This window comes from Sapajus apella, unplaced genomic scaffold (assembly GCF_009761245.1).
Source record: "Sapajus apella isolate SASKATOON/1434 unplaced genomic scaffold, GSC_monkey_1.0 scaffold48, whole genome shotgun sequence".
In the NCBI taxonomy this organism is placed as follows: domain Eukaryota; kingdom Metazoa; phylum Chordata; class Mammalia; order Primates; family Cebidae; genus Sapajus; species Sapajus apella.
Window position 1 is genome coordinate 13,895,697 of NW_022436988.1, and position 27,748 is coordinate 13,923,444.

The 27,748-nt window shown below is 39.0% G+C and overlaps 1 protein-coding gene across 2 annotated transcripts in view; it reads left to right on the forward strand.

Moving 5' to 3' along the window:
• LOC116525753 (ATP-binding cassette sub-family A member 8) overlaps positions 1–15,659 on the forward strand; it is a 99,011-nt gene extending 83,352 nt beyond the window's left edge. The window contains exons 29-39 of one of the 2 annotated variants that reach the window (XM_032241895.1): positions 895–1,015; positions 1,625–1,742; positions 2,397–2,488; positions 6,079–6,239; positions 7,345–7,420; positions 7,494–7,588; positions 8,308–8,427; positions 8,649–8,789; positions 13,184–13,263; positions 14,604–14,659; positions 14,771–15,648. In XM_032241895.1, the coding sequence (XP_032097786.1) occupies positions 895–1,015; positions 1,625–1,742; positions 2,397–2,488; positions 6,079–6,239; positions 7,345–7,420; positions 7,494–7,588; positions 8,308–8,427; positions 8,649–8,789; positions 13,184–13,263; positions 14,604–14,659; positions 14,771–14,869 (1,159 nt within the window). In that variant the 3' untranslated portion in view covers positions 14,870–15,648. Of the gene's footprint in view, positions 1–894; positions 1,016–1,624; positions 1,743–2,396; positions 2,489–6,078; positions 6,240–7,344; positions 7,421–7,493; positions 7,589–8,307; positions 8,428–8,648; positions 8,790–13,183; positions 13,264–14,603; positions 14,660–14,770 lie in introns of both variants that reach the window. The other variant, XM_032241894.1, reaches the window with a different exon arrangement.
• The last annotated feature ends 12,089 nt before the right edge of the window (positions 15,660–27,748 follow it).

The following is a 27,748-nucleotide window of genomic DNA, read 5'->3' on the forward strand; positions in this document are numbered from 1 at the left end:
TGAAACATGGAGTATTAAGGCTCTATCTGACACTACACACAGTAGAGCGCTGAGGAAAGTTCCATGTGGCCAGCCCCATTTAACAAACAGTATATTGCCAGTTGAAGAAATGCTGTCCATCCAGGAGGAAGGAACAGAATGGTCCACTGGCCAAGGACACCAATAGCTGTGTTCTCTCCTGGTAGCAAGCATCCCAGTCATGGGATCACAGGCTGGTTCAGTTATTAATGGTACTTAAAAGCTGAGACTGGTTTTGGCACCATACAAAGAAGCAACCATAAGCATCTTACTCCCTCTGTGTCTCCCATACCACATCAATTTCATCTTTTGCTATTATAGAAAGTTGGATGAGAGACTGCCAAGATGAAAGCAGACCTTTAGGAAATCTTCTGAGATCAGTATGGAGGAGGCATGTAAGGGAAGAGAGACCAGAATAAGTATATCCTGGATATGATCAGACTTAGAATGGAGGGGAAAAGTAAATATGCCACATATTCCAAAGAAATGGTCAGGCTTTAATGAGAGATCAAGCATCTAACTTGTATGTTGTTAGAAACTCCTCATTACAAATATCCTGTCCTATTTTCCTCATGAAAACATAAGACACCAACATTTTGGTGTCAAAGCTAGGGTTCCCAGAAAAATTACTTTATTGAGTTATGGTATAAGAATCTTTTGTCGGCTATTAGGTTTCAAGTTACTATTGATACTGATAAAAACATATTTGTATAGATAAGATAAGCAAGGAAGTTGTAAGGGGATGGGAGTAGTGAAGGGAGATTATGACAGTTTGTTAATTGCTCATACTACTCAAAAATGAGCTTTAAAGAATGCAACTTTTGATACAAAGTTGAAAGCCAGAAATCAATTATTAATGGATGGTTTTGACCCTAGAATTTATCCAAGAAGTAGTGATGTGTGTCAAAATCCAGAAGAACCAGAAGGGGAAGATGAAGATGTTCAGATGGAAAGAGTGAGAACAGCAAATGCCTTGAATTCTACTGATTTTGATGAGGTAAAATGTAACACAAATGTTTTTTATTAGTCAATCTACTAGTCTAATTCTCAAATAATCTTGAGTTTCTCTATTACTTACAAATGAGATCACTATTTTAGTAGGCAGTTGCCATTTTTGCAACTAAATGAGCAGATTAAAAGTCAAGTTAATTTTTTTGTTGTTCTTAGAATAAATTAAAAATAGAGTGCAATAGAAATTATTAAAGCCAAGAAAGAATTTCAGAAACTGAGCTAAGCAACAAATATCATTGCTTGTTGGAGAAAGTGCACAGTACAAATTCAGGGTCAAGTCCAGCCCACAGCATTTGTTTTGTTGTTTGAGAATAATCAGTGCTTCTCTGAATCTCATTGCCCCTGTTTGTTATGAAAGGACAGGCAAGCTGTATAAAATAATGTGCTCCTGAAAAAAACTGCCTTTGTAGGAGAGGAAATGATAGTCTCTTCTCTCCAAAACCAAGTGTTAGGATAGGGGCATGGCCAAGGAGCATGTCACCAAATCGAAGTTCTTCTCTGATGCGTGGCTGGGTCCAACCAATGGGAAAATGAAACTTTGTATCAAAGTTAATGGAGAGAATTAACATCTGTCACAACTTCTTGTCATTTACAGAAACCAGTCATCATTGCCAGCTGTCTACGCAAGGAGTATGCAGGAAAGAGGAGAGGCTGTTTTTCCAAGAGGAAGAAAAAGATAGCCACAAGAAATGTCTCCTTCTGTGTTAGAAAAGGTTGGCCGTGGGGCTCTTTCACTGCAGGCTTAGAGCCCTCCTTAGAGCTTCCTGGCTCCTAATGAGCATTATTCTGGACACCACCTCTTGGTTCACATGCAGACCCGGAGGAGAGTGACAATGATAGCGTCCTTTACATGTTCATTTTTAACTTAAATTAATTTACTCCACAAAGAAGAGCCTAGTCAAATCTACAATGAAACTGTAAGCTCTCTAATAAGATGAACTTCTGAAATCATAGCATTTCTATTAAGTGAACACAGCTGATTTCCTGATGTTCATTGCTTTTCACAAAAGGACTGACAGGTTGTGCTAGCACACTCTGAAGGCAAGGTCAGCAAGTGTTAGATGACCTCAGTTTGTGCCATTATTGCACCAAGGTTAGAATCACAGGAGACAGAATCTGACTCACTTGGCTTCCAAGAGTGGTTTTGCCACTTCCCATCGTGTGTCTTTGCACAAGTAACCTCATCATTGAGAGCTTCTACCCCAACTACATAAGAAGGGGGTACAATAACAACTTCTCAGGGTAGTTGTGATTATTAAATGACAACTAATAGCAAATGCTTGTCACATAGTGAGACTTCAACTATGTTTTACTCTTAATGTTACCATTAAAATAGATTAATATTAAGTATAATCATTTTTTTTCAGGTGAGGTTTTAGGATTATTAGGACATAATGGAGCTGGCAAAAGCACATCCATTAAGGTGATAACTGGAGACACAAAACCAACGGCTGGACAGGTAGGTGAATTAGGTGCAAAATATGTTATCTAATGGTGAAATAGATTTATAAGATTTGATGACCTTAAAAACAGCAAATGTCACTTAAGAATTAGATAACTGAAGTGATTAATGAAATACACAGGTGAATAAATTCACAAATTATCACTTAAATGCACACAAAAGTTAAGCCTAAAAGGGTGTTGCCAAATCCTAAAGGTGTTGCTTTTCCAGTCAAAACCTCTGTAGCTGGTGGCACCTTTGCTTAAGTTTTGCTCAGACCCAATGGACTCATTCTGCCCACTTGGCTCAGCAGGCTGCTGGTTCATGTTACCAACCCAGATCCTGAGCTTGCCAAGGACAAGCCAGATACAGAGCAGTGATGGGTGTATGAGCAAGCATGGGGTCTGGCTGCTGCACACAGCCAGGCATGCTGCTTGTGGCAGAGCAGGCAGCTCCAGGCACTGACACAGGCACCAGCTCCATGTACAGCTGTGGCTGGACTAGGCATACTGCAAGCAGCTTTCACTGCAGGCACCGAAAAACAGTGGCATCCAGAAGCTTGGAGATGACAGGAAGCACAGAGCCCTAAAGAGGGTGTCACAGTCCTGGCTCAGGGACTCCCTAAGTCTGGGCTCCCTGTGGCAAACAGGGAGCATGTTTCAGCCCTGTTTGTGTTACAGCTCTTTCAGTCCCACCATTCAGCAGGTCCTGAGCTCTTGTCCCACATCCAGGAAGAATGAGGCATGTGGACAACTGGAGATGAGGAGCTTCACTGAGTGACAGAACAGCTCTGAGGAGACCCAAAGTGGGTAGCTCCTATTTACAGGCAGGTCATCCCAATTACCATCCAGCTCTCAACTGAGAGGAGATCCAAAATGGGTAGCTCCTTTCTGCAGCTGGTAGTCCCTACATCTGTGTGAGTGTGGCTGAGTCCAGGCTTCTTATGGGCTCAGAAGGGAGGAAGTGTGGGCTGATTGGTCCATGGGTGGCCATGGGCAGACCTGGAAAAAGCATCATAAGTTCTCATTCTGGGCCACAGACTCCACCTGGAACTGGCACCCTGGCACCCAGGCTTCAGGCCATCCCTGGCCTGAAGATGGGGTTTCACCAAGGACCCACTCCTTTCTATCCAGGAACCTGTCTGCCTCCAGCCATCAATATGCCATCCATGGCACCCAGGCTGTTTGTGCTGAAGGGCACCTACAGGCCTGTGCCAAGCTCCCATCAGCACCCCCCTGGGCCTCTTTCCCATGCTTGTCAGGGCTCAAAGTCCAGAAGGGGCTAAGGCAGCAGGAGGCTGGCATGTCAGTGCCACCCTGAGTGATCACACACCTGGCAGGGTCATGACAGTGCCTGGGCTTGGCCACAACTTTGCTCCAAAATTGGAGCATGCACCAGCCCCCCAGGAGCACAGAGATGCCCCAATTAAGTAAAGGGCAGGGCTCCTGCCTGTTTCTGGCCTTCACTAGCTCCCCAGAATGCACAGCCCCAGCCACACCTCCACTGCTACAGCCACACCTCCACTGCTATCTTCACTGTGGCCACTCCACACAGGCTGCCACTGCCATCAAGGGATAATTATTAAGGGCATTAAGATGCCTCCCTTGCTGCAGCCAGCATCTTCACTGCAGTGGCTGCAGACAGGCTTTGGCCACCATCAAGGAGTAATTATTATTATTATATTATTTTTTTAAAATAGTACTTTAGATTCTTGGGTACATGTGCAGATCATGCAGGATTGTTGCATAGGTACACACATGGCAATGTGGTTTGCTGCTTTCAAGGAGTAATTATTAAAGGCATTAAAAGAGAATGTTCAGCCTCAGAGCTGAAATCAATGCCAGAATTCATACAAATCCTATTTATACTGCCATCAGTCACATGGATTTGCATTTTTAGTGAGCACTGCTTTTCCAATATGTAATATTTAATATTTAGTAAAACTTTTTTTTAAAAAAATCTGTATTAGACAGTTGTCCTTCACAAAGTGCTTAGCTATCAGAACACACATTTTTGTGCAAATGCAACTATTTCTTGGGAATATTTTCAAGGAATAGCTCAAAAATGAGATACAAGGAGGTGAAATCAACTTTAATTGTACTTGCAGCTTAGTTGTATAAGGTGGCCAGGCAAAGGTTATACAAAGGTGGCTAGGTTGCTCTGTTAGATAAACCTGAGCTCTTTTTCTAAAAGAGCGTTTATCCAACAGAGCAACATCATGGGGTAGAGATAAAACATTTTCTCTCAAATTCCATGGCAGAAGATAGAAAACCTTAAGAACTCTTTTACAAATAATGTCCAGGAAAAGTGCAGAACAGAATATAAGGCACAGGTCTGTGAAACTGTACCATGGGAAAGGGGCTAGTAGTCAATCCAAGAAAGGAAAAGATAGTTTGGAATGCTATTGACAAATATCGCACTAAAGAAGAGAAAATTGATATTCACGATCCCTCTGTAGCCACGGTGAGAGCAGATGTTCATGAAGGTGCCTCTCTGCTGGTGGCTTGGCCAACTCTAACTTACTTCTTAATTTCAATCATGGACACCGTCCAACTCAATCACCACTTGGACCCTAAATCAGTATTTTATTTCTCATTAAGCATGGGAAGAAAGGAGATAACTGCTCACTGAAACATTGGAATGAAATCTTTTAAAAGGTAAGTCTGATCTGAAGTAGAAAGCCAGCTATTTGAGTGTCACAAAATGAGCTTAATTGGATCAGCCAGTGTGAGTTTTTCTTTTAACCTATACATTCTCCTGATTAAATACTTTCAGCAACCTCTTGCTGTTCTATGGCTGGAAGGGCACACCCCTCCCTGTCTTAAAGGCACCTGCAGGAGCTGACCTTCCTGTCCCTCCGGCCACATTTTTGTCCTCCGCATCAAGTTTCCACATCAAGCTTCATCCCCACACAGGACTTTGGTCTCGCTCTTTTCTCTGCCCCAAATTCCTTGCCTCTTGCCTTTTTTCCATGACTAGTACCTCCTCCTTTTCTGTTGAAATGGCCCCTCAGCAGACAGGCTCTTTGTAATTACCCTACCTACTGTCACTTCCCCAGCTATTCTCGACCCAAACCTCTTGAATATCCACAACAGCACCACTTTTGATCTGTCTTTACTTTGTGTATTCATTTATTTATTTGTTTATTGACTGATTCATTCATTCAGTAGAATGAAAACTCCAAATAACTGAGGCATTAGTTATTCCACCTTCCGCTGTACCCACTGGCAACACAGCACTTGTTACATAGGAGGTACTCAAAAGATGTTGATCCATGAGTGAAGTTAAATAGTAATTCAATCAGTATGCTTCATTTTGACAGTAATTAAAAAAATACATATCAACTGTTGGCCAGGATGGACAGGCACCACATTTATGGGGTATTGGATTTTTCAGCTGAGATTGGATTGCTGGCTGTGCACGCACTCATTTTCATATGTTTACTTTCTGACAACCTTTCTCCACTGCAAAATGATTACAGATTATTAAACCCAATGAGGTCCTAGAGTTTCTCTAGTTTTTCTAGGTTTGTGAAGAGAAAGAGGTCATGGAAATACTCAAAGAAGCAGTGCAGAATGTAGGTTCTCAGTGGGAACTTTCATCTGCAGGTGCTACTGAAAGGGAGTGCCGGAGGGGATGACCTGGAGTTCTTGGGGTACTGCCCTCAGGAGAATGCACTGTGGCCCAACCTGACAGTGAGGCAGCACCTGGAGGTGTACGCCGCCGTGAAAGGGCTGAGGAAAGAGGATGCTGAGGTTGCCATCACACGGTACACAGAGGAGCCACAAGGGAGGGTGGAGGGTAAGGTTGGCAGTGACGAACCTCAGAGGAAATTCAGGATGGGAGACACTAAATGCCGAACCAGGTCACATTGGGTAGATTTACAAGTAGAAACTTCTTCTGGATTTCAAAATGTTAATTTTCTTTCTCATATTAAACAAGAAAATTTAAAAAGACTGGGCACAGTGGCTCATGCCTCTAATCCCAGCACTTTGGGAGGCCAAGGCAGACGGATCACTTGAGCTCGTAAATTTGAGACCAGCCTAGGCAACTTGGTGAAATGCCATCTCTAAAAAAAAATACAAAAATACAAAAATTAGCCATGCATGGTGGTAGTGCACACCTGTGGTCCCAGCTACTTAGGAGATGGAGGTGGGAGGATGACTTGAGCCAAGAGGCACAGACTGTAGTGAGCCAAGTTTGAGCCACTGCACTCCAGCCTGTGGGATAGAGTCAGACCTTGTCTCTAATAATAATAATAAAATTAAAAATTTAAAGTATTCATTGGTAAAATATATCAAAAATATTAAAATTTATTTATTTATTTATTTATTTATTTATTTACTGAGATGGAGTTTCATACTTGTCGCCCAGACTGGAGTGCAATGGCATGATCTTGGCTCACGGCAACCTCTGCCTCCCAGGTTCAAGTGATTCTCCTGCCTCAGCCTCTGAGTAGCTGGGATTACAGGCATGAGCCACCACTCCCAGCTAATTTTGTATTTTTAGTAGAGATGAGGTTTCTCCATGTTGGTCAGGCTGATCTCAAACTCCTAACCTCAGGTGATCCACCCACTTCGGCCTTCCAAAGTGCTGGGAGACACCGCACCCAGCCAAAAATACTAAAATTTAGACTGTCATAGAACAACTATTTGGATATCATGACATGTCCTTCTATTTCCTCAAAAGGCAACATTATCTTTTGTGTGGGAGCAAGTCAGCCAGTAATATTACCCCTCCTCCCCACCACTGCCACCACCACATGTATTTCCAGAACTGTATTTCTGAGCTCTGCTCCTCCACCCTTGCCTGGTCTATCCTCTTCTCTACTTCTCCTTGTCAAGAAGACTGTACGTCTCTACTGTTTCCTTCAGGTTGGTGGATGCACTCAAGCTGCAGGACCAGCTGAAGGCTCCCGTGAAGACCTTGTCAGAGGGAATAAAGAGAAAGGTACAGGCAGGGCTTGGTGTTGCTCTGCAAGTGCCATAGATGGGAGCCAGACGGGCTGTTCCTCTCATTGCAGCTGTGCTTCGTGCTGAGCATCCTGGGGAACCCGTCAGTGGTGCTTCTGGATGAGCCATCCACCGGGATGGACCCCGAGGGACAGCAGCAAATGTGGTGAGGAATATTACCATGGTCAGGGCCAGCATGGATGACTTGCATGGAGTTTGTGAACCATTTTCCTTCTGTAAAAATTGTCCCTTAAACTCTTGTGGAGGAAAAAAAAAAAAACAAAAATTGATGTCACTTGTAAAACCAATACTTTGCAAAAAAAAAAAAAAAGCCCTGATAATAAAACCATTTCTCATTGAAGAATTACCATTGTCAGGGCCTGTAGGTCTCACTCTTGAGTTTCATAAGTGCTCAGTTGATCTTTTAGGTGCATTTCTGGACCACAGTCACCTAGTGTTCAGTACTTAGCATGAGAACAGTAGTTCTCATTAAGGTGTAAAAGTGGTTGTCATTGTGTGAATTTACTGTGCATTTATTTTCTTCTCACTAGGTTGTGAGTTGCTGTTGTTAAATTTTATGTCATTCTGTTCCCCTTTAACAGACTTCTCATAAACAAGCCTCTTTTGCTTAGCGCTTCTCTTTGAATACAGCCCTGTATTGAATGTTGTGTTCTGTAAATGCCCCTTTTCCAATGCATGATTCCAGTTTAATAGCTCTCACCTAGATTGCCCTTCCTCAACCTACTTGCCGTACTAAGAGCCCTCTTTTGCTTAATCTCTTTTTGCTAATTATTCACATGCATGCCAGTTAAAAATTATTTTCTTTGTCATTTTCTGATTAATTAGAATATTTCCTAAATTGCAAATAATCTCTTGACAATATAGGCAGGCCATCCGGGCCACCTTTAGAAACACGGAAAGGGGTGCCCTCCTGACCACCCACTACATGGCAGAGGCTGAGGCAGTGTGTGACCGAGTGGCCATCATGGTGTCTGGGAGGTTGAGGTAAGTGCCTGTCCTGGACACAATCTTGAACCCAAGGTGCATTGCTGGAAAATCTTGTCTGTGGGCAGGGAGAGATCACTTAAAATAGCTGAAACGACTGTGCCTGGGTCCAACAATAGGGACTTTGAGACAATGCAAGCAGCGAATCAAGGTTCTCAAACATTATACTGTATGATTTTTTTCTCCTTTCTCATATGACCTCATCCTCCTCCTACCTCCAGATGCATCGGTTCCATCCAACACTTGAAAAGCAAATTTGGCAAAGATTACCTGCTGGAGATGAAGGTGAAGAACGTAGCACAAGTGGAGCCCCTCCATGCAGAGATCTTGAAGCTTTTCCCCCAAGCCGCTCGTCAGGAAAGGTAAACATGGTTGCTGTTTTGGAAATGGTACCACATGTTCACTGTTCCTTGTCAGTTACATTGATCTATAGTCATTCAAATGGAAAACTAAAAGAAAGAGATTATTTGTTGGATTCTGCAGGAAGTAAACTAGAGAAGAGAGAGCAAATGTAAGAGCTGATATAACAAGTGTCATGGTTCAACGATGCGCCAGGGGCTGTCCTGGTATTGTGTTATCCTACTCAAAGCTTACAGAGACTTTTCAGCATAGACATAGTTATTTCCATAGAAAATGAATAGACTTAAAAAAAGGGCTGTGAGTATCAGGCCTTTACAGGAACCTTCATAAATGAAATTGATTATGAAGAGGAAATTGACCGAGAGACAGGTTAGGTCAATTGGTAACAAGTGGCAGAACCAAGAGGCAAACTTAATTATTTTATTTCAAATCTATTAACATTTCCAAATTTATGTAAATTTTGGTAACACCATCCTGATGTATTTATTTTCATAGACAGAAAAAATTGAAGAGTAGCCTTAGGGTCATTTTTAATACATAGAATTTATAGCAAATAATAGATCATTTAAGATTTAGGTGAGAAAAGTGATAATAAGGAGAAATAAGTCATAATAACAGTGTGGGAAAGTATATTTCTACAGCTGTAATATAAATGTAAAAGCAATGCTATAATTCAATGTCCAGCTCATGGCTGTATAGAAATATATCATGAAACCACAAGGAATAAGCCAAATAATTGAGAATCGTGCACCATAAATATATGTAATGATGTTTTATGAAATGAAATGTAAATCTTCCTTATTTTCAAATGATGAAAAGACAAACATTTATCTGAGAAACAGAGTATTAAAAATTATTGTTGCTTACATTATTTGATGCTGAATTCCCGCTCTTCCAACCAGAGGCTCAATTTTATAATGCTATATTAGGAAGGCAGTTTGAGTAGGACGGAGGAGAAGGAGAGCTATGTAACTTGTGGGGAATATATCTAGATATCTACCCTATTTGAGGAACTTTAAGAAACTATGCAGTATAAGTTCCTGGTTGAAGGGTGGAGTTGAAGATCAGGTATTCAGTTAGAAAATAAGGTGGAAGGTGACTTTGGCAAATCTTGAAATATCATCTGGACAGCACCTACTCTCTTCCATCCAAGGAGCCAGAAACACTAAACGGTGTGAGTATTATTACATGCCCTTCCCCTAGTTCTTCTTGTGAACTTCATCCTTTTCATTATTACTGATTCACCCCACCCTTTTGTTCTCCACCAAATTGACTCTCATTAATAGAAATAACAACCCAGATACAAAGCTACACAAATCAAAATAATATGGTACTAGTGTAAAGACAGATATAGAGGCCAGTGGAACAGAAGAGAGAGCCCAGAAATAAATCCCTGAGTATACGGCCAACTGATCTTCACAAAGAGTGCCAAAAATACATGATGGGGTAGGGATCATTTCTTCAACCAGTTGTGTTGGGAAAACAGGATATTCACACGCAGAATAATTAAATTGGACCATACACAAAAAATCAGCTCAAAATTGGTGAAAGACATAAACATAAGACCTGAAACTATGAAACTCCCAGAAGAAAACATAGGAGGAAAGCTTCATGACATTGATCTCAACAATGAGTTCATGGCTATGACAACAAAAGCATAGGCAATAAAAACAAAAATAAACAAGTGGGATGATATAAAACAGGAAAGCTTCTACACAGCAAAGGAAACAATTGACGAAGTGAAAGGCAACCTGTGGAATGGGAGGATTATTTGCAAATCATATATATGATAAAGAGTTAATGTCCAAAATACAGTCATGCACAGCTGAATAAAAGGGATACTTTCTGAGAAATGGGCCATTCAGCAATTTCATTATTGTGTGACTATCACAGAGTGAACTTACACGACCCTAGATGGCATAGCTTATTGCAAACCTAGGCTGTATGGTATAGCCTGTTGCTCCTAGGCTACAAACCTGTGCAGCGTGTGACTGCAGGGAATACTGTAGGCAATTGTAATGCAATAAGAACGTGTGTATCTAAACACAGCAAAAGATAGGGTAAAAATAGGCATAAAGATAAAAAATGACACATCTGTATAGGGCAGTTACTGTGAATGGAGCTGGCAAGACTGGATGTTACTCCGGCTGAGTCAGTGAGAGAATGGTGAGTGAATGCAAAGGCCTGGGACATTACTGTATATGACTTTATAAACACTGTACACTTTGGCCACACTAAATTTATTTTTAAAATTTATTTAATAATAAATTAACCTTAGTGTTCTGTAACTTTTTATTGTATAAACTTTAAAATTTTTAACTTTTGAACTTTTTTGTGATAACACATAGCTTAAAATACAAACACATTGTACAGCTATACAAAAATAATTTTTTATATCTATATTCTATAAGCTATTCTCTATTTCTAAAATTATTCACTTATGTTTTCTATTTAAAAATTTGTATTAAAAACTAAGACACAAACACATTAGCCAAGGCCTATGCAGGGTCAGGATTATCAGCATTACTGTCTTCTATCTCCACATCTTGTCCCATTGGAAGGTCTTCAGGGGCAACGACACACGTGGAGCTGTCATCTCCTGTGATAGCAATGTCTTTTTCTGGAACACCTCCTGAAGGACGTGCCTGAGACTGTTTTACAGTTTACTTTTTTTATAAGTAGAAGTAGTACACTCTAAAATAATGATAAAAAGTATAGTATAGTAAATACATAAAACCAGTAACATACTCATTTATCATCATCAAGTATTATGTACTGTACACAATTGCATACTTTTTATGTTTGGCAGCACAATAAGTTTGTTTACACCAGCATCCCGACAAACACATGAGTAATATGTATGATGTCATCATGGCTATGATATCTCTAAGCAATTGACTATTTCAGCTCCATTATAATCTTATGAGTCACTGTCACATATGTAGTCTATTATTGATTAAGATATCATTATGTGACCCCTGACTGTATATAGGGAATGCCTAACCTCCAGTAGCAAAAAAACTAATAACCCAATTAAGAATGGGCTAAGGGACTGGGCATGATGGCTCACGCCTGTAATCCCAGCACTTTAGGAGGCTGAAGTAAGCAAATCACGAGGTCAAGAGATTGAGACTGTCCTGGCCAACATGGTGAAACCCAGTCTCTACTAAAAATACAAAAATTAGCTGGACATGGTGGTGGACACCTGTAGTCCCAGCTCCTCAAGAGGCTGAGGCAGGAGAATCCCTTGAACCCGGGAGGCAGAGGTTGCAGTGAGCTGAGATTTCACCACTGCACTCCAGCCTGGCAACAGATCAAGACTCCATCTCAAAAAAACAAACAAAAGAAAGGGCTAGGGACTTGAATAGACATTTCTCCAAAGAAGATATGTAAATGAACATGTACACGAAAAAGTATTAAATGTAATTAGTCATCCGAGAAATGAAAATCAAAATCACAATAAGATATCACCTCACATCGGTTAGGATGGTGCTATGGTTTGAGTGTCCCGTCCAAAACTCATGTTGGAATTAAATTACCATTGTGATGGTATGAAAAGGTAGGAACAGGTGGGACCTTTAAGAGATTATTAGGTCACGAAAGCTCTGCCCTCATGAGTGGCTTAATCTATTCAGGGGATTGCTGGTTATCTCAGGAGTAAGTTAATTATCTTGGGAGTGGGTCTGTTATAAAAGCCAGTTTGGCTCTCTCTCGAGTGCCCCTCCCACCCTATAGTGCCACCTGCCAAGTTATGACACAATAAGAAGACCCTCACCAGATACAGCCCCTCAACCTGAAACTTCCCCACCTCTAGAACTGTAAGAAACAAATTACTTTTCATTATAAATTGTCCAGTCTGTGGTACTGTATCATAGCAACAAAAAATGGACTAAGACAGACGGTTATTCCCAAACAAACAAAAAAAAAGAAAACTGTTGCTAAGGAGGTGAAGAAATTGGAACCCTTGCACACTGCTGGTAGCAATGCAAAATGGTGCAGCCACTATGGAAAACGATATGGTGGATTCTCAAAGTATCAAAAATAGAACTATCTTATGTCTTAGCAATCACATTTCTGGGTATATATACACAATAACGGAAATTAGGATCTCAAAGAGATACCTGTGCCCACATTTTCATTGCAGCACTATTCTCAATAGCCAAGATGTGTAAACAATCTTAAATGTTCATTGAGAGATAACTGGGGAAACCTACATACTCATAGTCAACAGTACTGGATTGTTCACTTTGAAATTTGTTAAGAGGGTAGATCTCATGTTAAGTGTTCCTAATACCACTTTTTAAAAGAAAAAAAAAAAAAGACCAGAGAGATGGTTGCCATCAGTTCACATTTGCCATAGGTGGCATCACTGTCCTTTCCTCTCCTCTTCTCTCAGGTACTCCTCTCTGATGGTTTATAAGTTGCCAGTGGAAGATGTGCGACCTTTAGCCCAAACTTTCTTCAAATTAGAGAAGGGTAAGAAATATCATTTTGAAATAAGACCCTGGAAAAAAGATAATTTCAAATTATAAAATAATCCATACTGATGGCAAAAATGAAACATGACAAAATGCATTAAATTTTAAAGTTACAGTTTCAAATTTAATTTTAGGAAGACCGAAACTAAGGAGATAGAGGGATTATCTGTGTCTGTGGCAGAGAATAATGAGAGTGATTTGACTTGCCTTGTGGGTTTTGTCATGTATTTTTGCACATGTATTGGTACAGCCTAAGTCAAAACTCAGTTACATATGCATTTAAGAAAAATTTCTTTGGGGACGTCTATGCATACATATTTAAAATTAAATTTTCCAAGACCAGCATATTATTTTACTGTATTAGGCTGTATATTAAGAAGCTGACTCCTGTCTGGTCGTTGAAACAATCTTCTCGCATCTGTCACATTTTAAGACTAACTGCCCTGCATCTGTGATCACAGGTTCATGTTTTCCTTGTGATTCTAGCTCATTAACTCTGCTACTCTGAACTGTGCTAGTCAGAACTCTCTCACTATACTGTTTTCATTGTCACTGCTCAGTGACATGTCTTTGTTTCCTTATCGCCTGCCCTAAGGAAGAGATTCAGATTTTCTGGTTCTAAAGAAATTGTCTAACTTCCTAGAGCATCAGGAATTGTCTGATGCTCTCCTTGAGAGCATCTGTGGTCACAGTGATGCATCTTCTTTTAATTCCCTGATGGATCTGAGCATCCCAACTTTCTGGGTCATGTGGTCATTCATAGCACTCTCCAGGTTGGCACCAAGCCCCATACTCACCTGAGACTTTTGGTGGCATATTTCCAGTCTGCCGAGCTCCTATTAGAGCTCTAACTGCATCTCTCAGTCTATTTTGGTCAATAAGAAGTTTCCAAACCATTCAGGGAAAGCTGCAATGGTTTTGGATAAAGGTCCATGAAGATACCTGCTCTCTAACAAACTTCACAAATCCTTCTCTATAATCTTCGGATGCTAGCCTTTTTAAAATGTGTCTGCCTTCCACCTCTTTCTGTGTTGAATGTGCAAAACCCACTGGCTCACATGTAAGAAAGAAAGCTTACTTAGTATCATTTTCTCCTTTAAATACAGTTCACAAAAACTGTACAACATGCAAGCATAATTCAAAGCACTTTTTCCCCCAAACCTAAGTAAATGCATTGGTGTATTTTTAACTGAATGATGTACTTAAGACATGAATGAATATTACCTTAGCCTATTAATTAAATATTTTTTTAAAATGTATCATTTGTACTATATGCTGATTTATCAGACCTCTAGATATGAAATACATAACTCCTCATACATGTTCATCCCTTTACAGTTAAACAGAGCTTCGACCTAGAGGAGTATAGCCTCTCACAGTCTACTCTGGAGCAGGTAGGTCATTTTTCGTGATTCCGTATCATCCATGGAATATGTGTATAATGCATTCACTCAGAGCTGCAGAGGCAATAGGGCATTGTTTGCTCTTTCTTTCCTCTCTTTCAGGTTTTCCTGGAGCTCTCCAAGGAGCAGGAGCTGGGTAATTTTGAGGAGGACTTTGATCCCTCGGTGAAGTGGAAGCTCCTTCCCCAGGAAGAGTCTTAAAAACCCAAATTCTGTGTTCCTGTTTTAGCCCATGGTGTTCTTTTTTAATGCATTTATTTTATAGCATCAATATTCTATTTTAAGAAACTATATTATAAGTACTGAAATGGTTCTTCAGGTGGTGGGAGGAAGAGGGAGGTGCTGGGTAAGTGCTGTGACATCGTGGACAGAGGCATTTGACTAAGCCAGCCTCCTCTCACAGCCTCCGTATCTCTGCAGGCCACCCTGGTTCCATTTTTCTGAATAATACCGAATAAATAAATTTACTTTTATAAGGTCATGTAAGTTTCTAGGTATGATAAACAAATTTTGTTTAAATTTTTAATAAAAATCTTAAAACACTTTTTTTCTAACCTAGACTGAGAAATTCATATGTTTATGGTGTTTGATACTTGGTAAAGTTGATATTTTCTTAAGAATTTAATGTGACATACTTTTTGAAATAGATTTAAATGTGCTTCCTATTGCTAAAAATACTAAATGTCATGGGTCAGAGTATCTAATATTAATATAGTTGATAACATATCCACAGGTAACACCATGATATAAACATAAACTGAAAACCAGAAACCTACTGTTTGAAATATATTGTACTTTTTTATTTCTGTAAGCCAACTCTGTGCCATTTTCATTGAACTTTGAAATCTAGACTTTAGTGATGTCTATGTTTAACTGATCTTTTGTGGATATTTGTCATTGGGTTTCAGAAAGTTCGTAAATGTAGCAATAAGTCACATGACTGAGTAGATAGGAAATGTGAAATAAATCTCATATATGTAGTTTTGAAATATGTTTTCTATTTCATGTGCCTTTTTCTTAACTCAGTGCCTCCTAATTACAAATTTCATTTAAAATAATTTCTAATGTAAGCATAATTACTGGACTTTAAGACCATCATAATAGGATTTTCTGCTATACTAATATTTGAGCTAATGTTTGGGATATTAGCCTAATTATTACCCTTGTTTACCAAGTATAAAAATGAAACACCAATTCTACATACTTCTTGGTAGTGCACCTTTTCATGTTTGTAATCATAAAACCAGACAGTTAACATAGAAAAGAATAGTCATATTTCTATTTGCCTTGGCTTCAGTTTGCCTATCTAATTCAACTTTTGTTTTATATAGAAATATGCTGGGATTTGGAATCCCAAGAAATATAAGTCTGAGTTGTCCTTTTTTAGATATACATTTGGAGTAAATCCTATAACCCTGTCAAGCCTTCGTGTATTTCATTGCCTAGTTGGGGTGGATTTCAGGAATTAAACTCTTCTCATTTTTAGATATGCAAATCTATGTTCAAAGAGGATAAGTAATTTAATCAAGTTCACTCAACTGGTAATTAGCCCATCCAGCATTCAACAAGGTCTGATATCAAAGCCCATGTTTTTTCCACTACCTCAAGCTGACTCAAGCACTTATTGATAACTTAATTCAGAAGGCAGTGGACATAGAAAACCTGGAAACTTCTTGATGTGCTTACAATTTACTCTTAGCAGAAAGCAAAAAGATAACAGTGTTATATAACCAAATATTACATAGCATGCTATCAACAAAGGTGCTGTCTATAAAAATTAAGAAGATCCATTTTGAACTAATATTATCAAATGAAGATTTTTCTGAGTGAAAATGAATTTAACCTTGATTTTAAAGAAAACATAGATATATATATATATTCTTTTTTTTTTTGAGATGGAGTCTTGCTCTGTCTCCAGTCTGGAATGCAGTGGCAGGATCTCAGCTCACTGCCACCTCCACCTCCCGAGTTCAAGCGATTCCCCTTCCTCAGCCTCCTGAGTAGCTGGGATTACAGGCACACACCACCACACCTGGCTAATTTTTTATATTTTAGTAGAGATGGGGTTTCACTGTGTTGGCCAGGATGGTCTTGATTTCCTGACCTCATGATCCGCCTGCCTTGGCCTCCCAAAGTGCTAGGATTACAGACGTGAGCCACCGCACCCAGCACAGATATATATTTTTGACAAATATATGCATTTGTCAAACTCATCAAATTGTGTGTGTGTGTGTGTATACATATATAATCCAATATGTGTATCTAAAATTCAGTGCCTCAATTGTGATACACAACTTTGCCATTTGCAACAAAAGTTCTCTCACACCCTTTGCTGAAAATTCCCTCCTCTCAGCGTTATTTGTATTATTTAATTTTTATGTAATCAGACCTCACTAGGCATCTCAGAGCGCAAATACTGGGTGTTAACTGTGCGTATCTATATAGATGCACTTTTTTAAATGTTATTGTTTTAGTGTTCTGTAAATATCAATTAGGATAAAATCATTAACAGTGTCATTTAGACTATGTCTCTTTTTAGATCTGATTATTCTGTCAGCTACTTAGTGTTGTAAAGTCTCCACCCACACTTGTGGATTTGTCTGCTTATCCTTATTTTTCTGTCACAGATTTTGGTTCACATATTTTCACAATGTTATTAGGCAAATATACATTGTTCTATCTTCCTAATGCACAGACTCTTTTATCATTTGTAGTGTCCTTCCTTATCTTGAAGTCTATTTTTAATATTAATATAGTTACTGCAGCTTTCTCCTGGCTATCTTGTTCATGGTATATCTTTTTCCATGTATTTACCCTTAGGCTATTTGTGTCTTTGTAGTTAAAATGTGTCACTTATACACAGCACATACTTGGTTCTTGCTTTTATATCAAGTATTAGTAGTTTATTTTCTGATTGGAATGTTAAGTTCATTTACATTTAATGTAATTATTGATATGATTATATCATTTAATATTTTTGTCTCTTTTCTTTTTTCAGATATTATAGTTATTACTGTCGCCTTGTTTTATTCCTATCGTGCGTTTTACTAGCATTCAATTTTGATTTTTCTGTTGGCTTTCTAGCAGATTCTCTGCATACATTTTAGTGGTTGCTCTGGGAATTACAACACATGTTAAACTTATGCTACTCTATTTAGAGTTGATACTGACTTTCTTCTTGTATAACAAAGGACTTCTGCAATTGTATATTTCAATTTATTCCCATCCTTGCACTACATCTTGTTATATATTTCAACTATGTACGTTGTAAAAACCGTCAATATGATGTTATATGTTTTGCTTTAAAAAGCCATCTTATTTCAACAAACTTAATAAAACAAAAAAAAAATATATATATATATATATGTATCATCTATTTTATTGGCTTATATTTTTACAATGCCTGGTGTTCTTCATTTCTTCCTAAAGACCTGAAATGACATCTAGTCTCATTTACCTTCAGATGAAATAATGTCCTTTAAGTTTTTGTTTTGTTTTATAGCAGGTCTATTGGCAAAAAATCATGTCAGTTTCTTTTTACCTGAAAATGTATTTTTTTCTAATTTCACATTTGAAGAGTAGGTAGGCTTGATATCAAATGTCTGATTCACAGTTTCTTTTTTTTTCTTTCAGCACTTTGAATATGTTATTCCAGAGTCATAAATCCTTCTTATATTCTGATAAGATTTATACCTATTTCAAAAGATCTACACTTTTACTGTTTTAACTTCTAATAATACTATCTTGAATAGTATGGAGATTATATGGATAGTGAATCTTAAAATATCATAATTGTGTGTGTGTGTGTGTGTGTGTGTGTGTGTGTGTTAAACTAGCATTTAACACTGGTGTGTATTTGAATCTGTCACATTTTGAAATTAATTAAGACTACTCTTTTTAAAAATAAGACCCAAATGTCTGTCAACGATAGACTAGATAAAGAAAATGTGGCACATATATACCATGGAATACTATGCAGCCATAAAAAAACAATGAGTTTGTATACTTCATAGGGATGTGGATGAATCTGGAAACCATCATTCTCAGCAAACTGGCACAAGAACAGAAAATCAAACACCGCATGTCTCACTCATAGGCAGGTGTTGAACAATGAGAACACATGCACACAGGAAGGGGAGCATCACACACTGGGGTCAATTGTGGGGAGCTGGGGGAGGGACAGCAGGGGGTGGAGAGGGTGGGGAGGGATAACATGGGGAGAAATACCAGATATAGGTGATGGGTGAATGGAGGCAGCAAACCACCTTGCCATGTATGAACCTATGCAACAATCCTGCATAATCTGCACAGGTACCACAGAACCTGAAGTACAATTTAAAAAAAAAAGCAAAAAATTAAAAAAAAATAAGTTTCTACTGTATCTTGAGGTTGTTCAGGATCAATAATAGCAAAATTATGTCACTGCCATAGGCATTCTCTAAGAGGCAGAACCAAGTGGATTCCCTCTTAAATCTAAAGTTCGTACATTTTCCATTAGCCCATTATGCTTCCAAGCATTTACTAAACACTTTTTGGGGAACTCAATATGAATTGGATGAATAGTTCTGCTTTTTGAAATGCTTATAATCAAATTAGGAAGAGAAATGTAAACACTTGGGAAGATTAAAGAATATTTATAAATACGCAATTAGAGCTAGTTTGCTGCTTGAATCCACCTGCCACCAAAATGTAAACAAAGAAAACACCACACCATGAATAAGGCAGTAAAAAGTGGTGGAAAGCAGAAACATTTCTTAGAAGAATCCTTTAAAAATACAAGACACATGATCATCTACATGTGTAAATATAATTAAGCAAGATTTTCTGAGTCAGGGAGATAAGTCTGAGCTTTCTCTGCCAGCTTTTTGCACATCCTTTCTTCTGGGAAACAATAGAGGACTAAAACTCATTTTTTACCTGTAGTAAATGTTGTTGAAGGGCACACTGATTAAGATCTTGACCCAGATTTAATTTGGGATCTACCATTTACCATCTATGCAGGCTTTGTTGCATCACCCAGAAAATGGAGATATCGGTACGCACTTCAGAGAGTGACCATAGCAACCAACAATGACAAAAGCAATACCAGCACTAAGCAGCTCCCTGCCTGTTACCAGAACTCCAAGTTCTCTCACGTCCTGTGCGGTTCCCTTCCTGCTCCTGTTCCCTCAGTTCTTCACAGACACATGAAAATGTACCTTTTTTTTTTAAACATCATTTCCCAAGGACCAACTGAAATGTCTGCAAATAATTCACTAAACAGATTTATTTCAATAGAAGAATTTATGCTGTCATCCAAAGAAATAGTACAAACTAGCTCAATCTTTGTTATCTGAAGGTACTTGGCAGGTCAGTGGGAGAGAGATCCTGGGGCAGGCAGAGTTTCAGCACCCAGAAGGATTTTTATTCAACCTGTGGATCTGACCAGCATTGATATCATAGACAACCATACTTTCGGAAAAATGAGACTGATAACTGTGTCAAATGAGCTCATGTTTTGTACCTGCTCTTTTGCAAGGAAAAGCTCACCCAACTCTTCACGTGGCTTTATGTGGGCCCAAGGTCTGGTGCTGATGTCACCTGATATATCTGCAAAGGAAACCCATTATTATAAACCTAGAACCACACAGAGCATGGTGAACAGTAAAAAGTTGATCACTGGCTGGCAGATATTTACATTTCAGAGGCCAATGAGAAAATCTGTAACTGAAAGCATTATATTACCCCCAACATGTCACAACTAGTTATAGGCCACAAAAGGCAGGAAACATACTGTTGTGTGAAAGGCAATTCCTTTTCCTTCTTATGACCAACCTTATACCATCTTTCTTTTTTTTCTCATATTTTATAAAATTCTTTTAACTTCTCTTTGTTTTCTTTTTACTCTGGTTCTGTAGACGCTATACCAAATAGTATTTGAAAGATACGTTTGATTAAAATTAATTTATTGGCATGGTAGAAAAAATTCTGATGCCTATTGAACCAACCCATCACTTTTCAACCAGGTAAACTAAGGTCAAGGAAACATGGCTTCTGTCTCTCAGTCCTGGGCTCCTGCTTATTCCAGTTTCTGTGCTTGAAATTCCTTTTCTGCTTTCATGTTTCTTTCCTGTCCTCCTCTCTAGGCCTATGTCAATTTCAACGAAGTCTTTTAAATATTTTATTGAATTAAAACTATAGGGGAGGATTTTTCCTGCAATTAAAAAAATGTGTACCATCATCTAAGATCCCAGAGGGACCAAGAAGTATATTATGTTGAACAAGAGATGCTAAAGAGAACAGAGACGATATGATATGCAATGTCTTTAAATGGTGGGAACTGAGTGCCTCAAGAGATATCCTTTTCCTCCTTCATATAAGATCATTCCCAGCTGTGAAAGAATTGAAGGAAGAAAGTAGACCATCACCACTACACAATAGAGAGCAAATAGCAAGATTTTGAAAGATGAGAGGCTTAATGTTCTTTTTTATAAATTCCAGATCAGCCTTACTCTTTTTCTGATAACTTAAAATTTGTGTCCTAATCCTTCTCCTCACAACCAAGAAAAATATAGATGAGACCTACAGACAGACCTTGAAACTATTGTGAGTTTCATTCCAGACCACTACGATAAGGTTAATATCAAAATAAAGCAAGTTACACAATTTCTTTGGTTTCCCTGTATATATGAAATTTATGTCCACACTCTAGTTTATTGAGTGTTCAATAGCATTATGTGCAAAAAGAAAAAACAATGACATATCCTAATGAAAAAGTACTTTATTGCTTTAAAAAATGCTAACAATCATCTGATCCTTTAGCAAATCATAATCTTTTTCCTGGTAGAAGGTCTTGCCTCAATATTTATGGCTATGACTGATCAGGGTGTTGATTGTTGAAGATTGGGGTGGCTGTTGCAATTTCTTCAAATAAGACAGCAGTGTAATTTGCTGCATCAATTGACTTTTCCTTTCACAAAAGATTTCTGTGTCTCATACAATGCTGTTTGATAGCATTTTACCGACAGTAGAACTTATTTCAAAATTGGACTCAATCATCTCTAACCCTGCTGCTGCTTTATCAATTAAGTTTATATAATATTCAAAATCCTTTGTGTTACTTCAACAACGTTCACAGTAACCTCATTGGGAGTAAATTCCACTTCAAGAAACTACTTCTTGGTCATCCATAAGAAGTAACTCCTTCTCCATTCAAGCTTTATCATGGGATTGCAGCAATTAAGTCACATCTTCAGGCTTCACTTCTAATTATAGTTATCTTGCTATTTTCACCACATCTGCAGTAATTTCCTCCATCACATCTTGGACCCCTCAAAGTCATCCATGGCAGTTAGAATCAACTTCTTCTAAACTCTTGTTAATGTGGATATTTGTTATTACTGGGAAATGTAATTAATCTAGACTGATGGATCCTTTCCAGAAAGTTTTCATTTATTTTGCCAAGCTCCACCAGAAGAAAAATTATCTATGGCAGCTATAGCATTATAAAATGCCTTTCTTAACTGGTAAGACATGAAAGTCGAAATTCTTCTTGATCCATGGCCTGCAGAATAGCTGTTTTGTTAGCAGGCATGAAAGGAACATTCATCTCTTTGTATATCTCCATCAGAGCTCTTGACTAAGTGCATTGCCAGTAAACAATAGTGTTTTGAAAAGAATCATTTTTTTCTGAGTAGTAGATCTCAACAGTGGGCTAAAAATATTCAGTGAACCATGCTGTCAACAGATGTTCTGCCATCCAGGCTTTGTTGTTTCATTTATGGAGCACAGGCAGAGTAAATTTAGCAACATTCTTTAGGGCCTGAGAATTTTTTGAGGGTAATTGAGCACTGGCTTCAACTTAAGTACCAGTGACATTATCACCAAACAGGAGTCAGCCTGCCCTTTGAAACTTTGAAGCCAGACTTTGACTTTTCTTTTCTAGCTATGGGAAAGTCCTAGATGGCAGCTTCTTCCAATAGAAGGCTGTTTCATCTACATTGAAAAACTATTACTTAGTGTAGTTATCTTCATAAATGATCTTAGCTAGATCTTCTGGATAACTTGCTGCAGCTTCTATATCAGTGCTGCCTCACCTTGCACTCTTATGTTATGGAGATGGCTTCTTTCCTTAAACCTCATGAACCAAACTCTGCTAGCTTCCAATTTTACTTCTGCAGCTTCCTGACCTGTTCTCAGCCTTCATAGAATGGCAGAGAATTAGGGCCTTGGTCTGGATTAGGCTTTGGTTTCAGAGAATGTTGTGGTTGGTTTGGTCTTCTGTCCAGACCCCTAAAACTTTCTCCACATTGGCAATAAAGCTATTTTGCTTACTCATTCGTATGTTCAGTGGAATAGCACTTGCAATTTCCTTCAAGAACTTTTCCTTTGCATTCACAAATTTGCTGTTTGGCACAAGAGGCTGAGCTTTCAACCTATCTCAGAGTTCAACAGGCCTTCTTCACTAATCCTATGATTAGAGTGAGAGACATGTGACTCTTGCACTAACTTAAACATTTAGAGGCCATGTAGAGTATTATCTGGCCTAATCTCAATATTGTTGTGTCACAGGGAATGGGGAGGCCCAAAGAGAGGAAGAGAGATAGGGGAATAGCCAGTCAGTGGAGCAGTCAGAATACATGAATTTATTAAGTTTGCTATCTTACCTAGGTATGGTTTGTAGTTGCCCTAACAATGGCAGTAGTAACACCAAAGATCGCTGATCACAGATCATCACAACAGATATAATAATAATTTAAAAGTTTAAAATATTGCTAGAATTACCAAAACATGAGACAGAGCCATGAAGTGAGCCTGTGCAATTGGAAAAACAGTCCTGATAGACTTGCTTTATACAAAGTTGCCATAAAACTTCAATTTGTAAAAAACACAGCGTCTGGGAAGTGCAATAAAACAAGGTCTACCCATAAACTAAATAGAGGTTCTGGAGTTGAAGGTTTAGCCTTTGGGAGCCTGAGTGATTGAAGTCTTGGTGCTGGGATTGAGAGAGAGCGTGTATCCAAGTTCTGTTTTTTTATTCAATGAGTCTTACTCTGTCACCCAGGCTGGAAACCAGTGGCATGATCTCGGCTCACTGCAGCCTCTGCCTCCCAGGTTCAAGCTATTCTGCCTCAGCCTCCCGAGTAGCTGGGACTACAGGTCAACACCACCATGCCCAGCTACTTTTGTAATTTTAGTAGAGATGGGGTTTCAACTTGTTGTCCAAACTGGTCTCGAACTCCTGACTTCAGGTGATCCACCTCCTTTGTCTCCCAAACTGCTGGGATTACAGGCATAAGCCACTGTGCCCGGCCACAGTTCTACCTTGGCTGAAGTTGTTTTGCTGCCACCAGTCAAAGAACCACTAAGGGTAAAACATAGCAAATGCTAGAAGTTCCGTTTATTTTGGCTTTGATTTGAAACCTGACTCCCTGGAATGGTTGTGGTCGTTCTGAAACCTAAGGAGAGGAGGCTTTGTGTCACTTCAAATTCCAGGCCTATGCAATACTGGAAAGCACACAGGAAGGAGGGTGGGAGAAAATTTGAAATCCAATCTTTTAAATAAAACAGAACTTTCAAATACCAGCCAGACCTTTCTTTTGAGCCTCACTCATCTATCCAACCCCTTGGTTGGTTTATTTTCCTGTTGAATATCTGGTTGGCATTTCAAAGAAAATGTGTCCAAAAAAGAAATCTTCAAATTTCCCTTTGTCTTCTCCATCTCAGTAAATAGCAATACCCTAGTTGCCAAGCTAGGGGCCCTTCTTTATTTCTCTCTCCCCCATCCCCCTCAGGTGATCCAATGGTACTGTTGACTTTGCTTTCAAGAGGTATCCCAGATCTATTTACTTCTTTCTATCTGCTGCTACCACCCTAGTCCAAACTGCCATCATCTGTCACCCAGATTTCTGCATTGGCCTCTAATTTGTTGTTCCTGAATCCAATCTTACACCCTGCAAGACTATTATTTGGGTCATTACCTGGTCTAATCTCAATACTGTTGTCCTCAGGGAACAGGGATTCTACAGTTCAGAAAGGTAAAAAGCCTGGCTTTTCTAAGAAATTTTAGCAGGGCAGAAACAGAGTGTTGGCAAAGAATGCAGAAAGGAAGAAAATGAGCCCTGGGATGACAGGATGGGGCCAAAGGATCCCAGGCTGGAGAGGGAGGAAGCTGATTGGCTGCCATTTTGAATCACAACAAAAACTTGCCAGAGCGCTCTAGAAGAATGAAAGTTTGAGAAGTTTGAACTTACAAAAGCAGGAAAGGCCTGTTAAACTATTAGAACCTCTAATACTACTGATGAAGAGCTAATGATGCAATTTACATAAATATTCCAATTTAAGGTAAAACCATAAGAGGATTATTTTTTCTCCACTCAAAACCACTATGCAAGCTACTTCTGATAATCCAGACTTCAAAAATAATGCTGCTTTTGTTTGTGTTTTTATTAAACCATGCTGCTTAAGTGTATACTCCAAAGGCTTCAGAAGAAGGAATTAATAAGCACTTAGTCGGATATCATTTCCTTACTTTTTGATGGCAATAATAAGTAAGTATAGAGTTGTGGTAATCTTTTCGTTTGTTTGTTTGTTTGTTTTTGAGACAGAGTTTTGCTCTTTTTATCCAGGCTGTAGTGCAAGGGCATGATCTCTGCTCACTGCAATTTCTTCCTCCCGGGTTTAAGTGATTCTCCTGCCTCAGCCTCCCAAGTAGCTGGGATCATAGGCACATACCACCACACCTGGCTAATTTTGTATTTTGTAGAGACGGGGGTTTCACCATGTTGGCCAGGCTGGTCTCGAACTCCTGATCTCAGGTGATCCGCCTGCCTTGGCCTCCCAAAGTGCTGAGATTACAGGCATGAGCCACCGCGCCCAGCCTAGAGTTGGTAGTAATCTAATAGGTCACTTGAGCAGGTAAGGATCTGGGTTCTCAGCCCCTCCCAATGCATTCATGTTGCATTTGAGACTTTGATGCCGTTAAATCAAATTAGCTACATTTCTTTTCCAGAACATCTAATTACATTTGTGAATTAAAACAGAAGTAGAGCAATGCTCCAAGAGGCAATATGAGAACTCGAACCTCCTCCTCCATTGGGAGTCAAAGACATTAAGCTGGGACAGGCACAGCAGCTCACGCTTGTAATCCCAGCACTTTGGGAGCCCAAGGTGGGCAGATGACTTGAGCTCAGGAGTTTGAGACAAGCCTGGGCAACGTGGCAAAACTACATCTCTACAAAAAAATAACAAAAATTAGTCAGGCATGTGGTGTGTGCCTGTGGTCCCAGCTACTGTTGAGGCTGAGGTGGGAGAATGGATTGAGCCTAGGGGTTTGAGGCTGCAGTGAGCCGAGATTGTACCACTGCACTCCAACCTGGGCAACAGAGTGACAACTTGTCAAAAAAAAAAAAAAAAAAAAGAGAGATGAACTGTTAAACTTACAGATTATTCTCAAATTAACTGAAGTTGTTATATTTTGTTTTACATTCCACATAACATCAATAGCACAATAAAAGTATGTTTTCCAATTTAAAGGGATCTCAGATTTTAAAAGACTGAGTAACACAGGTTGAGGGGTTTATTTGCTCTTTCTCAGTTACTCTTTTGAGATTTTTGTAAGTACCAGATGCAGAAAGCAGACTATGGGTTATTCCACAACTCTTGGTTGCCCAATATAATGAATGTGCCTCTTAGCTTACACGTACAAGAATTTATGAAACACAGTGTTCTCATTGTTTTATTCATACTCTCTCAGATTGATAAAAAGGATTTCAAATAGCTTATTTAAAAAAAAAATACAACCAAACTATTGGGAAAGGGGTAAAATGACAGAAAAACTAAAATGGCAACAATACCGACAAAACACATATGAGAGGAGGAAAAGGATGGAGAAAAATTTAGGAATGTGTAAAATTATACTCCATTTGTACAAATGATTTTAAAAGAAAATAGTGTCTTTCTTTTTTTTTTTTTTTTTTTTTTTTTTTGCTATTAAAAATGGCTGCAGCTGTATCTCAAAGGAATTAACCTATTCTGGTCAGCCAGATTTCATAACAAATGAATCCTTGAAAATACTGCAGCTGCAAAAGACCTCTAGAGAGAGAGCTGTATCAATCTGAAACATTCCACAAAACAAAAAGGAAATTTTAAAAGATAGTCCCTGTAGGTAGGTTAGAAAATAACTCCATAATGATGACATTCTATCAAGAACAACCTAACTTTTTCTGTGAGAAATGTAATAAACACTCACATATGAGAACTTAAAGTCCCATAAAAATTCATTTGTCTTCTTTGCCAGAACAATTGTAAGACTACTTCCAGTAAAGGCAGCCTGAGGTCAGATAATTCCTGTTCCTAGAGAACAAGAATAAAACTGGACTAAATTATTTAAGACAATCATTTTGAGGAACTGAAAAAAAAATGACCCAAAAAAAAAATTGAGAAACAAGACATTGTGAAGATTTTCCTCTTGAAATGGGGCTGCTGTATCTGGTAGGGCATACTGGTGAGCATGTGGCCTTCTTTCCTTGAGCTGCTCTTGTCCTTTCCAGCATACTCAGGCTTCAGAACCTCATCATTACAGGTGGGAAGAGGTGGCGATCTCAGATTGAAGCTGGTGGCAAAATCCCACGGCTCTGTAACTGGAGGCAGGGAATGCAATTCAAGGCAGTAAGCAGACCAGTAAGAAATTTAATGCAGGAACCATAGAAGTCCACAGCATAGAAAGGCTGAGAAACTTAACTCTCTATACATACCTCAGTGTCTACAAACCTATGAATGCAAGGGTGATGCCCAAGATAGCCTGATGAAATGTGAGCTACTTAAGAACCTGTTGGCTCTGTGAAAGCATGCCTCAACTCACACATAGCTCATGCAGCTGAAGGAAGAAGTCTTACAAGCACAATGTCCAGAATATAATCTCCACCAAAATTATTGTCTGACCACCAAAGCAAAAAGATGCTGGGGAGAAGAAACAGCAGCCTAGCACCAGAAGAAGCCCAGCATCTGAAGAAGAAGCCCTTCCAGAAGCCAGCGATAACCTGCAAGCCTGTTTTGCCCTACCTCATGACCCATTACCAAAGGTTTTCTCTCTCTCTCGGC